This window comes from Ambystoma mexicanum, chromosome 13 (genome assembly GCF_040938575.1).
Source record: "Ambystoma mexicanum isolate Mex_15411 chromosome 13, UKY_AmexF1_1, whole genome shotgun sequence".
In the NCBI taxonomy this organism is placed as follows: domain Eukaryota; kingdom Metazoa; phylum Chordata; class Amphibia; order Caudata; family Ambystomatidae; genus Ambystoma; species Ambystoma mexicanum.
The window spans coordinates 135913411-135929652 of NC_090938.1; the positions used below are offsets into that span (position 1 = coordinate 135913411).

The window sequence follows — 16242 nt, forward strand, 5'->3', positions numbered from 1 at the left end:
CCTGGTTGTCCTTTGGCGGGAGCTTTATTTGGCTCTCAGGCTAATTGGTGTCATGCAAACATATCTATGTGACATTGACTTTGTTTTAGGAATGCAATAAAAATGAGCATTTATAAACAACTCAGACATTTAAATCGCAATAGGTCCTATTTAATATAATATGGGCTAAAAGTTATAGTTTGCATGTCCTATTTGCAGCATGCTATATAAAAGCTTGTGGTTCCCCATAGGTAACCCCTGCTTACTGGGCGACGCAGGATAAACAGGAGCTGCTTTTCTTTCTCTCCAGCTAATCAAGTCCTTATTTCAGCCCCAGGGTTTTGTATGTGTATAGACATTAAGGGGTGGCTTGCGACAACAAATGTGATTGGTATAGGAGCGCATGCTTCAGAGCGTTATGTTTCAGACCACTGGTGTAGGGGCACCTGCTATAGGGATAGTGTTGGACCATAATCCTTTCATGTGGTGCAATAGGGATGGCTGTGGAGGATGGTGAACTGTGGCTGTTTGTGCCTGATGGAGAAGCAGCCCTGACTCTGGGGCCTGCTGTACAGCTGCTGACTGCAGCCCATGGTGCAAGAGAGCAGGCTGCTGGCACAGTGAAACACAGTGCTCTTGGGGTGGTGTAAGCGAGCAGACGGTAGGAATGGTGCCCCGCTGCAGTCTTTAGAGCATGGTGAAGGAGTATGTGGTCTAGTAGCACAGGCTGTGGAGGATCAGAGCTGTGGTTACTTTTGCCAGATGTTGTAGCATTGCGAACGCCGGCATATGCTGCAAGGCTGCCGACGGGAGTAGGAAATCGAGGATACAAAATGTGAATCTCTTCCATTTCTTCCACTGAATCTTGTCTCTTTGTTTTCAGCCACACTTCGAAGGGGGCTGATGTGCTCATACTAGGGGGTGATCTGAATATGCACCCTCTCGACGTCGGAATGAGGCTCCTACGAGGATGGACAGGACTACAGGATGCCTTTGTTGAGACCGACTCCTTTGAGGTGCTTCACAAGATGCCTTTTCTACAAAGATTTTACAGTTAGGGCGGTTATGCTCTAGAAGTGCTGGTACTCTAATACAGTATGAAATGGCGTAGAAGTGCTGGTGGCTTGTAGTGAATGAAGAAGTGGTGCTAACACCTAGGGTGAGGGGCTTGATGTAGGGCAACGTGTAGAGGGGCGAGCTCTGCGGGTGCTGAATTGTATAATGTAGAAGTGGTGACGATCTAGTAAATAGTGTGGCAGTTTTGGCATTCAGGGTGAGATAATGAATGGTAAGTGCTGACCCTGGGGTGCATGTGAACTGTAGGGAATGATACAATCTGTCTGGGAGAGAGGGCGGGCATCACTTTATATAATGGTGTTGGAATAGTAGCGGGTGGAGGTTTAAGGAATGGTGGAATAGCACTGGCTGCATGAAATGGTTTAGAAGGGTGGAATGCACATACATCCCTTTAACTGGGAATGGTGTTTTAATTACATAAATGTTTTCTTTTACTAAGCAGTGTTTGCTTTAGCATTTCATGCTGTAAAAAAAAAACCAAATCCTCCAAGTTACACCCGAGATCAATAAGAATGGGTTTACTACCTTTTCATTAAGAGATTGTTAAAAGGTTGGACAACTAAAAATAAAAATGTGATAGTCCCAAACAAAAGAGATGTCAGAATGATTTTCCTAGGCCCATCCTCCTGAGAACACCGCCTTCCCCAGTGTCACTTCTGCGGGTTGCTTATAACTAGTCCTGCCCGGTCTTAACTCAAGCAATTCCAGAGCAGTTAAGCTAATCCTCCCCAGTGTTGTGGGGCATAGGGTGGCCGGAGTCGTCCTCCTTTTGTCTGAGCTACATACAGGCTTTCTGAGGTGCCATACCCAATGTCTAATAATAGTTTATTCTTGTGAGCAGGAGCCATAGTAGACTTAGCTAGCAGGGAGAGCGACATAGGGGTCCCTGTGGTCTGCCTAGAATTCCTTCTGCTTTCTCTCCTCCCACCTCTCTAAGCTCAGGATAAACATCTTGTCCCCTAGCCACCAGCTATTACCCCCCGCCCCATTCCCCGCTGGCTGGGTCTGCCTAGTGCCAACTATGCCCGTCGGAACCCAACCCCTCTAAATGTTGCCACTTACTCCTCTCCTTATTCCTAAAAAAAGTACCATCTTTAATACCACTGCCACCTCCTCCTCCTGTTTTCTCTCGAGCCTATTCACGGCCTGTCTTCCTCTAACATTGCCCCCTCTTTGCGTTGCTACACATCTCTGATGCTGCCACCTCTTCCTTCTGCTTTGGTCTCACATCATCAATACTGCACCCAGGTTACCACCTCACTTTGCATTCCACACTCTTGGCCCGATATCTTAGATTGTCTGCAGTACCCTTTGGGTGCACAACAACCCTGACCACCTGGTAATAGGAACCCAACCTTTGGTATAAATACACCACAGGTTGGTAGCGTGTTGAGCAGCCAGGATTATCTCAAGAAGGGTCCATGTGAGCTGTAGGGGAGTTACACAGAGAGCGACAGTGACAAGTATTCAAATAAACTCTTACACACAAGGTTTCTTGATAAAACAGTTATTAATTTATTTAACAGTCAGTTAGAGTAAGCCTTCTTCAGAAGGGAGCAATATAAAGCAACACACAACCATACTTCAGAAAATACACTCTTATTTTTCCAAATCAGCATATACCCATTTGGGATGGCCCACAGACACTACCTACACCCTCAGGTGACTTCAATAGTTAGGACGCTGGGAACATTAATACATCACTGTTGTATTTAGAATATTCTTGAGAGATGTGTCAAGGAAAAGAGGGTTCAGAATAGACAAGTATTCACACAATTATTCTTAAGCAGGTAAGTACTTTCAAAATAACCCCCAATGCAAAGTCAGTTAACACTTTCCTGGAAGGAAGGCAAAACACGTAAGCACGAGAGAGAAGTCATTCAGGGAGCCAGGCCAGCCAATGTTAAGTTAGCAAAAGTCAAGGTGAGCTGAAGTACTTCTTGCAGGTAAGTCGAAAGTCGTGCACAATGTTTAAAAAGTCTTTGTAGGATAGAAGAAATCAAACTAGGGCCACAAGCTGATTAGGCCTGTGAAGTAAAGAAGCTAATAGCAACTCCATAGGTGCATCCAAGACAAGTCTCCAACTAGGACAAGTGAAGTTACACAACAGTTCTCTTAGACTGTACAGTACCTTTAGGTTGAAGAAAAGGTGCAGCAGATGACTTCTGTTCCTGTGCAGCTCTGCAGATCCTGGTGTTCCTGAGCCTCAGTCGTGGGGACAAGAGGGAGGACTTCTGGGGACTCCTGCACTGCAATGGGACGGTCACTGACCGCAACCGGAAATCTTCAAACAAGTGGCACTTTGGTATTTCAGCTCCTCGCGTCTACCGCAAATAGCAACACCGCGGTTCCTGGCTGTCGAGAGTCGCTTCCCTTGCATCTGGGGTCCAGCACTCTGTTGAGGTAGCTCAGGCTCGGTAAGTCCTGCTTCCTGGGAGTCTGGAGGATCTTCCTGGAGCTCTTGGCCAGCTTAAAAGCAACACACACGATCAGGTGTTCCTCTCCCTGTTTATTCGGTTCCAGCAGCGACTGCAGTGGAAATTCAAACAGCTCCGAGAGGATGTCCAGGTGGTTTACAATGGAGTTGATTGGTGCCACCAACTCGAAGGGAGCTTCCTTGCAAGGGCTTCTCTGTCGATACTAATTTGGAGTTTCAGCTTCTTTTCTCAAGCTTCTTTTCTCAAGAATCGGGTCAGTTGTTTGTTCAGACATAGCCGAAGCAGACCATTCCGATTGAGTATGGAGTCCTGCAGGGAGCAAGCCTTTCACCCTGTTTTTACAACATTTCTACTGTCCCCTTCTTCTCTGTTGGTGCACGAAAACATCTGGTTCACAAATTTTGCAGATGATATGCAATGTATCATCCCCTTGACAGGAGACCATACCCGAGACTAAGAGTGTATGAATAAAGCCTACACCTGTATTGAAAACTGGATGGTGCAAAATGGATCAGCTTTAAACAGAGCAAAAACAGAGCTTATGATTGTGGGAATCCCTTAGTCGGATCTCCAAGCTAGACCCCAGGTATAGTAAATTCCAGCTTGGTGAAGTTAAAATAGACACCCTCAAGAAAGTTAAGTCACTAGGGGTGATTCTCGACCAACACCTCGCCATGAAAGCACATGTGGGAAGTGTGGTATCTGGTGCGGCTTATTACCTAAAGCTTTTTACACACCTTAGACCCATGATTTCCCAGGCAAATGAAGAAACCCTGGCAAGAGCCATAGTAGGAGCCAAAATGGACTACTGTTGCAGTCTATTGACTGGTATCAGCAAAACGGAAATCAATAGACTGCAAGTTATTCAAAATGGAGTAGTGAGGGTGGTCACGGGTCTTACTAGACAGGACCATGTCATACCAGCCAGAAGAGCTCTACACTGGCTACATGTAGAGGCTAGAATCCATTGTCTCCTTATCACCTTTAAGAGCCTTCTGGGTATTATGCCCCGCTACTTTAATGAATTGATCTGCCCAAGAGTACCCCACGGGTCCTCGGGTCACAGGAGACTAAAATGCTAATAATTCCGAAAAGCAAGTCCAGGAAAGCTAAAAAAAAAGGAGCTTTTGCCATAGCAGCCCCGACTGCCTGGAACTGCTTACCTCTGGACCTAAGGTTGGAAATGGAACTGAGGCCTTCAAAAGAAAGTTAAAAACCTGGTTATTCGATTAAAGCTCTCTTGAGTTGTAGCTCATGATATCCCTGGTTGCCGCCTCCTATTTGTTACTTGTTGTGTTAGTCTTGTCCGCACCATCATGCCCACGGGTATCATTGCTGCGCAATACAAATGCATTAAAGCAAAGCAGGGCTTCACCGGGAAAACCAATGGTCCAGGAGTTGCAGCAAGCGTCCTCTTTAAGTTCTTCTTCGGTTCCATCGTCCACTGGTCGACTCTGCCTTCCAAGCCAAAAGCCTTGCCTTTTATGCAGCTTTCTCCCATTCATTCCAGTCTAGCTGTCAGTCACTCAGCAAGGTGGCTGTGCTTGCCGGACAGCCAGCTGGCCAGTCACCTAAGAGTGTGTTCCTGTCTCCTAGGAGACTAAGCACAGGGAGTTTCGGGCACCTCTCTTGCTTCCTGCCTCCGCCAGACACCCTGGAGCCAATCCTGTCAAAGACAAAACAAAGAGACCAAACCTGTTTTGACGTGCAGAGTAAATCTCAAGAAGGACCTTTCCAAAAAGAAATGGTGAAAAAAGAAGACCGGGGCGATTTTGACAAAAATAGCACCCTTGGGTGCTTTACTGCAGCTGGGAACGCAGCCCGCGGTAAATGCACACCACAGTAGTTAAAAGTAAACCACTGCCACCAGCCATTCATCTTGGAAAGGGTAACATAAAAATGTTACATCAGAAGCTAGACAAAGGGGATACTAAGTAACCCCTCCAGCACCGTATGGTAAAATAGTGTGTGTTGGGTCTAGGAAGTTACAAGTGTAATTAAAGTCAATTTCACTTCACTGCTCTTGGAAACAGTAGTTTATCCAAGAGAAGGTATTTCAACCTTTGGGAAATCTGAAAGACTTCCCTGTGCCACTGCACTGAAGGTGCTATGTGTCACAATGTAAAAAGATGATGCCTTCGGACTTGGTCAGACTCCATAACAAAAAGAAACACAGAGTTCAAAATCACATCAACATACACGAGGAGAGTGGGGGGAAAAAGGGTCTCACTCTCGCCAGGTTAAAACTTCAAGTCCTCAAAATCCAGCAAAGTTGCTGGGGGTCTCTAAGGTAGAGAGGATTTAGCACATTTCTGAGAATTCTCCCTAACACCCTGCTTGCAAGTCTCCATTAATGCTTGGTCTCCATTCCGTCTTTCTCCCTCTGTTTTTATGTGCTACTTACCCCTCCTCCTGTCCTTACTTACCCACCAATGTCGCTGCTTCCTCCTTCATTCCTATCACCCCATCTATTCCCTCTCAACTTCTGATCAACTCCTCCTTGGCAGCTTCACTTTTGCATTCTCACCCTCCACTATCACCTCCTCCCTGATCCTCTTCGATCGTGCCACCTCTACCTGCTTTCCACGGCTGCCACTCCTCCATTGTCTCGCTAGCTTCTGCTTCTTCCTTCACTCCCCAGTTTCCAACCTTCTACAAACACCAGCTTCCTGCTTCTATATCTCTTGTTGCCAGCCTGGATCTTGGTGTTTTTATAGTGTGCTCCCTACTCCCCCCTGGGTGGGCGTCCTAGTGAGGGTCTGTACCTGTGCGTGCAAATTACATAAGGGCCTTGATTGGCATTGCTTCCTGCGTGAACCTGTGAATACTTGAGATCAAGGCTCCGAGCCAGTCTAGCCATCTACCATTTCAGATGTTACTCTCTATGCTGGCTTCCCAGGCACTGCCTGTGCTGTACTGAGCTAGTTGGCATTTTATGCATGTTTTTATGGCTGAAACACTCCAGTAAGCTTGGGGTATACTTTTGTTTCATACTAGGATGTACAGGGAATCAGCATTGTGGGAGAATCTCTTGCTGGAGAACACTGGTGTTGAAACACTTTCTCACGCCGAGTTCTCATTGTTCAGGAAGTCTCAGACTCTCAACATTGTATTCATGGTTCTATACAGTTCACTGCAGGTCCTGCAAACTATCAGGGAAGAGTTCTTGTGGCGTGTTACTACCAACCAGTGAAGGGAGAACCTCTCCCTTAAAGGGAAAGATGCTGTTGTTCACATTTTGGTTTAGGGTCTGCTCAGGGTGCCCTTTGGCCTCTATGTTGAGGTGGGGCATTACTAAGGGTACTCTGCAGGGTCCCCAATGGGTTTGGGTAGGGTGAGGGCCGGGTTGCCCTACTTAACCGGGGGAAGTGTTTAGCTCACCAGGACTCGCATGCGGAAGAGCACTGGGTTGCCTGCCATGTGGCGGGGACCAAGGTCGGCTGACTTTGGGATCCTCCCATTCCACCTCTGGACCCGACCTCCAGTCGCTTGGCCTGGCCCCCTTCTTCCCCACCAGAAACGGGCACTGGACTTTATATGCATTTTCAAAATGGTGAATGTGTGCGATTTTTAAAATAGCTCCTCATGTACACTGCACCAACAGTGCACTTGATTATTGGGCAATGAAAATGTATACATTGAAGTGTAGGTAGTTCCCATGAGCTGAAAGCCACTTTCACCCCAGGAGCGAGGGAATTGTTGGATGAACAGTACATGCAGCAGAAATAACAGGCAGTAACAGAGTAACAATTAGCAGAGAGGTCTCAAGGCTGCATTTTCTCAGACCTCATTTGTTTAGGTGTTCTTGTTGGTGTAGTACTGACTGGTTGAGTATGCAGGGGAAATCGCATTCACTTTGGCGGCTAGGCTGTGGTAGGAATATGTCATGGATGGAGGGCTACTGAGCTGTAGGGAATAATGCTGGGGCACTGGCTGCTGGAATACTACAGGGGTGCTTGCTGTAAGGAATAGTGCAAGAGCACTAAGTGGCTGTATTGAAAAGCGTAGTTGCACTAGCCGTTTGCTTGTAATGAAAATTATAGCAGCGTTGAATTCTGGGTTGTTGTACGGGAATACTGCAGGAGCTTGGGTTTGTAGTGGAACAACGGGCTCTGGGGTGTTGAGCCGGCTGATGAGTTCCTGTTAGGACTGATGCACAGCTTCTGGGTGGTTCTGGGAATAATGCAAAAGCACAGACTGCTGGATTATTGTTCGGATTACTAAGGCAGTGCTGGGTTCACTAAGGAACAGTGTAGGTGTGCTGGTTTGATGTAGGGAGTAGTGAAATTGTGCTGGCTATTGGGGTGATGTGGGTTTTTCTGTTTTTGTGAGCAATAATCAACTATTGCTGGCTGTTGAGTTGCTTTAGTATAGAACATTGAACAACTGTTTTGTTGTGTTTATGGAGCAGTGTCAGAAATGAGTTGTGAGTAATACTGCAGAAAATGTGACTGCTCTTTTCAACAATGAGTATTTCAGGAGTGCTGGCCGTGGTCTTGATGTAGGACGTGATTTCAGGAAGTAGTGCCAGAGTTGGCTGTTGTGAGGAATTAGTATGGACCACATGCTGTGAAGCCGCTGCAGGAATGCAACAGGAGCTAAGGCTGCATGGGATGTTGCAGAAGCCCCATCTTTGGGACATCTGCCTAGAGTAGTGCAGGATTCTAAGCTGTTGGAGAGAACTGGAGTTGAATGGCTTCCATGACATTGGAAACTAGTAGAGTAGAATCCTTTGCTGTTGTATACCCACAAGTATGAATAACACTACTAGACAGGAGATCACTCTGGAGTAGTTTGCCACATGTGTTCCAGAGCTGCGTGTAATGCTATTGGGGACCCTTATGATGCAGCATTTTAAAACCATGGGAGAGGGACCAGGAATGCTGTACGATATCTGTCTTTGGAGACTTGCATGAGCTGCATGGCTGGGGAGGAGCTGTTGTGACTGCTGCGTGATGTATGTCTATGTAAGGAATCATTTCAAATGTTCAAACTAGAAGGGTATATGGAGCCGTACAGGATATCGCCTCTGGGAATGGGAAAAGTGTAGAGTGGATTAGTTCTGCCTGCGTGGCCAGCTCATGCTTGCAGGATTGATGGATTCATTTGGGGAGCTTTCATTGTATCTTGTTCACCAATATGAGGTCTTTCTGGGTGCTTGGATTTGCTTGACGATCGGCTGCTTTGCCGGTTATTGATATTTGACTACCCCCTTTTAGGGTTCAGAAGATGGTTGCACATTGTTGCCAAACAACTGCTACGCGAACAAAAAGGAGTTGGAGCCTTTTCCTCATGGAATCCGCATCGATTACATTTTGTACAAGGTAAGGTATTTGGGAATTGGGGGTAATGGAAACGGTGGGTGAAAGCGTTAGGCAAGCAGATTTTAACGTGGTTCATTAGTGAACTGTGTGTATTGCAGCATAGAACCTTGATGAATTGTTCCATGATTGGATTGGGGGCTGGCGGGTGCGGAGTAATTGTAAACCGGGTGAATTGGGTTTGTTTTACAGTGGTTGCGAAAACAAGATTTCTACTGAATGAAAAAGGGGAAATAACTTGTTGCATGGGTTGGAGCCCATTCAGAAGGGTCTACAAACGTGCTTGAGCACACTGTGCTTTACCAGAAAAAATATTAATTTGCCCATCAGCCAGGTCTTTATCTAGCCCATCACCTGTATGCATCCAAAGGTGCAAAATATGGGAGAGTATATTGCTGAATTCCTGTTCATTGCCCCTTCCTCTACAATAGTGTCTGCCTGCCTGCCCCCCACCACTGCCCTCTTGGGTCTGGTTGATCTCCTACCTGTCTCTCATTTCCACTGTATACTTGTGGAATGTCCTTCTCTTACTTTCTGTCCTTTTTGTCTCCAAAAGGCTGGATCTATACGGACATCTGTGTGTTGCTGCCTGCTGTCCCCTCATCTTCTTCGGTCTGACAGAAGTCTTCCGCTGCTGGCATAGAGTTGCTGAAGCAGTGCCATTTCTCTTTTTTGAGAGGAACACACACACTCTAGTGTATCTGGTTCTGTGGCTGTGTCTAGCCTCCGTGTCCCTGATGGTGTTAGGTCTCAGCAGCCTTCAGTCCAAAGTATTATCATAGGATGTGCGTTTTATGAGGTAGATTGTGTTATGCCAGGTGAATCAATGAGTTGCTCTACTCTGTATATTATCTATGCTGCTACCAATTCGATTGCTTTCCCCTTGGTCTAAAACCAGCTTTGCCTCACGCTGCGAAAATAGAATTGCTAAACTTGTGATTAAGGGCTTAGGATGCTTGATTGGTGTGCTGCACCATCAAAGGCTGCGGGGGGTGGAGCCAACGTGGATTGCTGAGTTTTGCCAAAGCGTATTTGGTGGGGTGGGAAGCAAGTGAATGGCAGTGTTCGTGTGAAAGATTTTGTAAACCCAGACAGTGCATTTGTTGGAATCATGGAATGTATGGGTCATATAGAGGAATTGATGATTCTGAATTGGTAAATTGATGAAGCATGAAAGACTATAGATATAAGAACCAAACAATAGTTAAGCTTTGCTTGATGATTGAGATTCCTTGAAACATTTTGAGGGTGTATTACTAGGTTTAGTGTTGTTACTGCAGGTGTGGGGAGTCTGAAACTGACCTGGATAACTGCTCGATTGTTGGTGCAGAGATGTATAGGAGTGTACAAATTGAGTTCTGGAAGGGATTTGTGTTTGGTTTATGGGGGCAATGGGGGTATTGGCTTGTTGATGGAGTAGCTTTCAGTGGGTGTATATAGCAGGATGTTTCATTTGATGGTATGGGTGCATATGCGTTGGTTGGTTAGGTGGTGTTGTGGCTTGTAGTGGTTGGCCATTGGTAAGTTGACAGACTGTTGGGAGGGATTTTAATGAAAGGGGATACATTTTTTTTTTGTACCGACTGCATGCAGGAATACATTTTGGTCTTGAGAAGGATTGGGTTTTGGTGAAGATGCATTACCTGGAGGCGTCAATAGATTGTGATGTTGAGAATGGCAGGGATGTTGAGCATGACTGGAATGACTTTCATTAGGTGGGGCGACCTGGACGCATGTCGGTGACTCTGGTATGGTTTGATGATACAAGGGATAGAGTGATTGGTTTCTGTCAAGAATGTGTGTGATGCTGGATTTCCTGGTTGTTGTTTGGTGACACTGTGCATAACCCTCATCCTTTTATTTAGATAATATTGATCTAGAATCTGTAGACTCTTCAATATTTAGGTTTCTGATGCTTGTGAATCTGCTTAGAATCACATGCTGTGCATATAGTCTGACATCTAGTGGTAATCCCAGAGTATTGCATCATTCTTTCGAAGATCGAAAAGGGACGTCTACCTGGGTGTGACTGTAACGCTATCCCCAACGTGACGTGTAGTGTACCCAAAATCCTTCACGCGTCGAGATCCCACCAGATGTATTTTTCTGCCCATCTAGTTGGTCGCACATGCAGAGCTCTTATGTTTATATTGCTTGTCGACTTTAAGCGGTTCACGCTTCTTCGGCTGTTCGATGACTGATCCTGCCTCGTCGACGGTCCTTCTACCGACGATTCAGCGATTTGATTTCATTGCTGCCTTTGTCCTCCGGCATGGCCTCACAGTAGGGAGAGTGGGGCCCTGTTATTACTGACCACCTTCTGAGAATGCCTTTTCCTTGCCCCTTCTCTTCTATTGCCTTCAGTCTGGCTGCCATTTCACTCCGTTATGGAGAGAAAGCCCTTTAAATTCTGCCCGTCTTGCAACAGGAAATGTCCTTGGACAGACACCCATCGCCAGCGCAATTGGTGCCTCCCTCATGGCCACGACGAGCAGTGTTGCAAGGCCTGTAAGCTTTTTCGGCCTAAGACCTTAAAACGGGCACGCTAAGCGGTGGATGGTCTACGCTATGCAGGCTGTGAGTTACCGGCACCGTCGCCTCGAGCCTGTCGGCAGCAACGGCTCTGATTCAGAAGCCGTAGCCTTAACGGTGGAACCTTCGTGTTCCCGCATGTCCGGCCTCGACAAGCATGCTGTCGGTAGTGCGATGGGGAAATCTCACCCTGGCAACAAGGGCACACACGCTACACCTCCTAAGCACACAACCCCTACGCTTTCTTCAGTAGATCCGCCGAAAAGCCTTTGATGCCCACAGGCCTGGCTAAAGTTTTGACCGGGCCTTCTGAACCTCATGTTTCAGCACCCGCCATCGTGGCCTGCACATGGCACAAAGTCTTCCTCAGCGGGGGCACCCATTAAATCCTCAGCCTCCGATGCGGTAGCATCGAAAGACGCGACGAAACGGGCCCATTTATCAAAAACGCTTCCAAAGCTTAGGGAGAAGCTTTCTAAAGCCCATTCACACAGCTCTGACCCTAAAAGGCCTCTCCTTTAGCTGAAGGGTATTCTCTGGCCTCTGGCCTTCTTTCTAAATCCCTTCAGCAGGATCCTGTTCCAGCGGCCCAGCTTTCCCTCCCACTGGAGTCCACCTCTTGTGGGTGGACTAGGGACTCATTTGAAGCATGTATGGACACAATAGCCGAGTTTATCAACTTTACAGGCCAGTTTGAGGATATCCTTAAAAGACAGGTTGGAGGATCATTGTCCTAGTCCTCTAAAGTCCCGATGCTCCACCACCGGGTGCTCAGTTTGCATCCCTAGATAAACAGTGTCCACAGGAACCTCCCGTTGATGTGTTCCAGGATGACCCTGACCAGGTCATTTACTATGTTCCTGACCCAGTTCAGGCACTTCAAGACCCCGTCTGTCAGGACCCAGGTTGGGACCCGGCTGATGATCGGGGTACTTGGGGGGAAAACTACACCGTCCCGCGACCCGGACCCAGACAAAATCTTTTTGGACACGTTGCTCAACCTATGGAATCGTCAACTATTGACGAACAGATGCTTTTTAACAACCTTCTTAAGAAGGCGACTGACCATTTTAAGATCACCACCAAGCAAGCCGTCCCTGAAATGCCTGGCTCCCTCCTTGCTGATGCCGTCACTCACTCGGGCAGTCACCCCCTCCCCCCGAGTTGCGAGTTGTAAAGGTGTTTTGCCTGCCACCCTCAGACCCTCTGTATATCAGAGGCCACGAGGTCCCGAACTCCCTGGGTTACTACCACCAGGAAGAGGGCCGGAGTACCGCTATCCTCGGTGTCTCCTCCAGACAAAGATTGCAAAAAGCTGTAAACGTGTTACCACTTCTGCTGCGTTTTGCACCCGAATCGCCAATGACACCACGCTCCTTGCAGGCTATGTGATGTACAATGGGGATTTGTACAGGAAGGCCTTCAGAATGTCCTGGAGCTGGCCCGCACCCAACTTCTCATTGTGGTTACTGAAGGTTGCCAAGTAACACAGAATATCCTTAAAAACATTATGGATTCGGCTGTAACAGCGAGATGCATCCTCACACAAAGGACTCAACCAAAGCGCCACGAAATGTAATGTTCAAGCCAGAGACTCGGGCTTCCCTCATCAGTAAGCTGGTGGAAGACTCTGGTAAGGCAGTCGATCAGGCTCTGGAAACTGCTAAAAAAAAGAGCACGAAACTCTCAAATCCCTTACCCAGATCTCAGCCAAACCATTTGTCCATGAGGGGCATTCAATACCCGCCGTTCCTTTTGTGGGCAGTCCTTCTCTTGCTCCTCCCAGGGGCAGTACGGGTCAGGAGGAGCAGTCAAGGTACCTCCAGCAGATTTCAGTCCCCTCAACAGTGGGGATTTTCGAAGGGTAGGGTAGAGGGAGAAACTCTGCAGCCAGAGGCTCCCCTAACCCCACCAGCAAATGATTCTGCAGTATGGGTCCTCTTCCAGGTCTCCCCTTTCGGGGGGGGGGGGGCGTCTTAAAATCTTTTACGCACGCATGGGAGGGGATCACTTCCCATCAGTGGGTACTCAAGAATGTAGCCCACGGGTGCTGCGCAGAATTCCTGCAACCACCCCGCTACCATCCACCCAAGAGCAGATGACTGTCTGCAGAGGATCTGCAAATCCTGCTGGAAGAGGTCCAGATCCTCATCTATCGAGGTTGTGCCTAATCTTCAGGTAAAAAAAAAGTATTCTCAAAGGTTCAGGGTGAAAACTCTTCAGGAGGTAATCCCACTATTCCAGCCGGAGGGATTACAGGGCCACATTCGATATGAAAGATGCATAATTCATATTTTAATGTTGCCAGCACACAGAGTACCTACGGTTCAAGATACAGAACACTCCCTTGTGCTCCCCTCCGGCATTGCCTCAGACCCAAGCGTGTTTACGAAGGTACTAGTGGTAGCATCTACTCACCTGCGCAGGAAGTCCATCCCAGTGTATCCTTATCTGGACGATTGGCTCATAACTGGAGACTCGTACTGAATGTGTCTGAAGAACACTCAAAAGACAGTAGATCTCCTTTTCAATCTGGGATTCTCAATCAACGAGAAAGTCAAGTCTGGTCCCCAGTCAATAAACAGTTTCTGGGGGCACTTATTCAGGCAGACGACTGCCTCGTCTTCCCCTCCAACGAGAGGGTTCAAAACATGCTTTTCCAGATCCCTCATGTCGATAACCGTACGCAAAGGCATGTGTCTATTGGGGATGATGGCATCATGCATCTTCGTGGTTCCCCACACCCCGTCTGCACATGCGCTCCATGCAGTAGTGGCTCACTAGCCAATGGTGTCGGGCAAGTGGTCAGTGGGATGATCTAGTGGTTGTCTCGACAGCCCTCATTCATTCTCTGCAGTGGTGGTCAAAGGAAAACCTTCTGAAGGGAAAGTCCTTTACCACCCCTGCAGTAGATTCACTCACCACGGATGCATCCCTGTCAGGTTGGGGAGCACACCTCCTCGAATAGACAGTGCACAGCACATGGTCTCCATCAGTAGCTTCCAAACATATAAATATGTTGGAGCTATTGGCAGTGCCCAAAGCATTGAAAGCATTCCAGACTCCATTACAGGGGAAGACCGTTTTTTGTTCTCATAGACAGCACCACACTATGTACTAGCTGAACAAACGGGGGCACTCCCTCTCCAGGGCTATCCAAACTGTCCCAGAATCTTTGGAAGTTGGGAACTCAAACACATGTTCCTACTATCACAACATGTTCATGGGGAACACAATCTTCTCCAGCATGGGGTCTGGCATGGATTCACATGCTCATGAATATTCCCCGTCGTCAGGCTGGGAATCCTCGGTAAAGAAAAAATCAGTATCAGTTTCGTTTCTGATCTGTCTTTCGTAGTAGCAACCAATCACTGATCTCTGCGTCATACTGACCACAGCCAATTACTGTCATCTCCCTAAGCCCCGCCTCTGGCAGCCATCTTCAGATTTTTACCGCACGTTCAAGTGTTGGGAGTCCTCGTGCTTAGCTCTCGAGCTTTTACTGCGTGTTTCGCGCTTTTTCAGGTGAATTTTCACATTTTTTCGGTTAATCGAGCCTCAAGGTCCACCGTTTCTACTCCCGTTAACGGTACCCGTTGCGGGATTTTCCTACGCCCCTCAAGGGTGAAGATTTCGTCGAATCAACCTCTTGGAGGATTCCAGAAGATTCGCGGCTTACTTCGAGATGGCCCAGGACGCGAGTTCGTCACCCGGACCCAAGCTGTTTCGCAGCTGCCCTGGATGCGGGCTGCAGAATGTGTTTAAGGAGGACGAACATTTGCGATGCCTCTACTGTCTTCATGGGGACAAGACTCATGTAGAGAAGGACTGCCAGTTCTGCAAGAACTTGTCGGAGCGGACCATGAGGGACCGTCGATCTCGTCTCGCCAGCTGGTTGGAGAAGGGCTCGACGGGTGAGAAGAAGAAGAAAGGGTCCGAGCAGGCTTCTAAGTCCTGTGCGGGCGCCCCGGCGAAGGGGGCCCAACACCAGGCCAAGCGCCGCGAGTCCGCTGGCTCCGGGAGTGCCGAAAGGTCGGCCTCTTCGGTCGCCAGGCAGGGCGCATCTTTCCCGGCACCGTCAGCCACGAGCCAGCGCTCCGGTTCGGAGGAAGTCCGAGACCCCGGGTAAGCTTCGGGAGAAGCCCCGTCCGATCTCGGGAGAGGGGGAGCGAGGCGTCGCCCCTCCCCCTAAGGAGAAGGCCCAGGACGCACCTAAGGTGGTGAAGGCCCCTACCCAGCATGCAAAGGCCTCTATCGAGGCGATCGCGGCGACTCTGGCCAAGCCGGCAGAGACCCCGCCAGCGGAGACTGCCTCCGGGACTAGAGTTTCCCTACCGCCAAGGAGGGAATCCTCTTTTCAGCCCATCGTCATGGCCCCCATGATGGAACAAGGGGGGGGGCACGGTAGCCTCCTCGAGCTCGGAGTCAGCCTCGGAGGGGGAACTGACCGAGGTTGCGAGGAATCTCGACGTACATTTCGAGAAGGTTCGGTCCCGCAAGGAAGATCCTCGGGAGATAACCGAGGAAGACGACGATGGCGAGGAAGAGCAGCCTTCCCTTCCGGCGCAGCCGGAACCTAGGCCTCAGGATAGCTCGGCGGCCATTTTGTTTGCGATCCAGTCCTTATGCTCTAGATAAGGACGAGATTACCATGGCCCAGGCCGGAGGACCCGCAACCTGGCCCGTCGGGAAGTCCTCAGAACAAACGACGGAGGACCCAACCCTCTCCTCCGCTCGCCCCTGTAAGGCCTGCAGTTCCCTCCTCATCCTCCCACGAGTCGGGAGATGAGGGTGCGGTGGGCTCGACGACGGGTTCTGAGGGCGACGACGACGGAACGGGTCTCCCGTCGCACGGGCATCTCCGCCCGACGAGATTGGCTCATTCCACGCCATGA

General features: G+C 48.6%; 1 protein-coding gene across 2 annotated transcripts in view; it reads left to right on the forward strand.

Moving 5' to 3' along the window:
• SMPD2 (sphingomyelin phosphodiesterase 2) overlaps positions 1 to 16242 on the forward strand; it is a 128862-nt gene that overhangs the window by 74686 nt on the left and 37934 nt on the right. The window contains exons 8-10 of one of the 2 annotated variants that reach the window (XM_069633451.1): positions 863 to 995; positions 8714 to 8818; positions 9372 to 9571. In XM_069633451.1, the coding sequence (XP_069489552.1) occupies positions 863 to 995; positions 8714 to 8818; positions 9372 to 9458 (325 nt within the window). In that variant the 3' untranslated portion in view covers positions 9459 to 9571. Of the gene's footprint in view, positions 1 to 862; positions 996 to 8713; positions 8819 to 9371; positions 9572 to 16242 lie in introns of those variants that run through there. The other variant, XM_069633450.1, reaches the window with a different exon arrangement.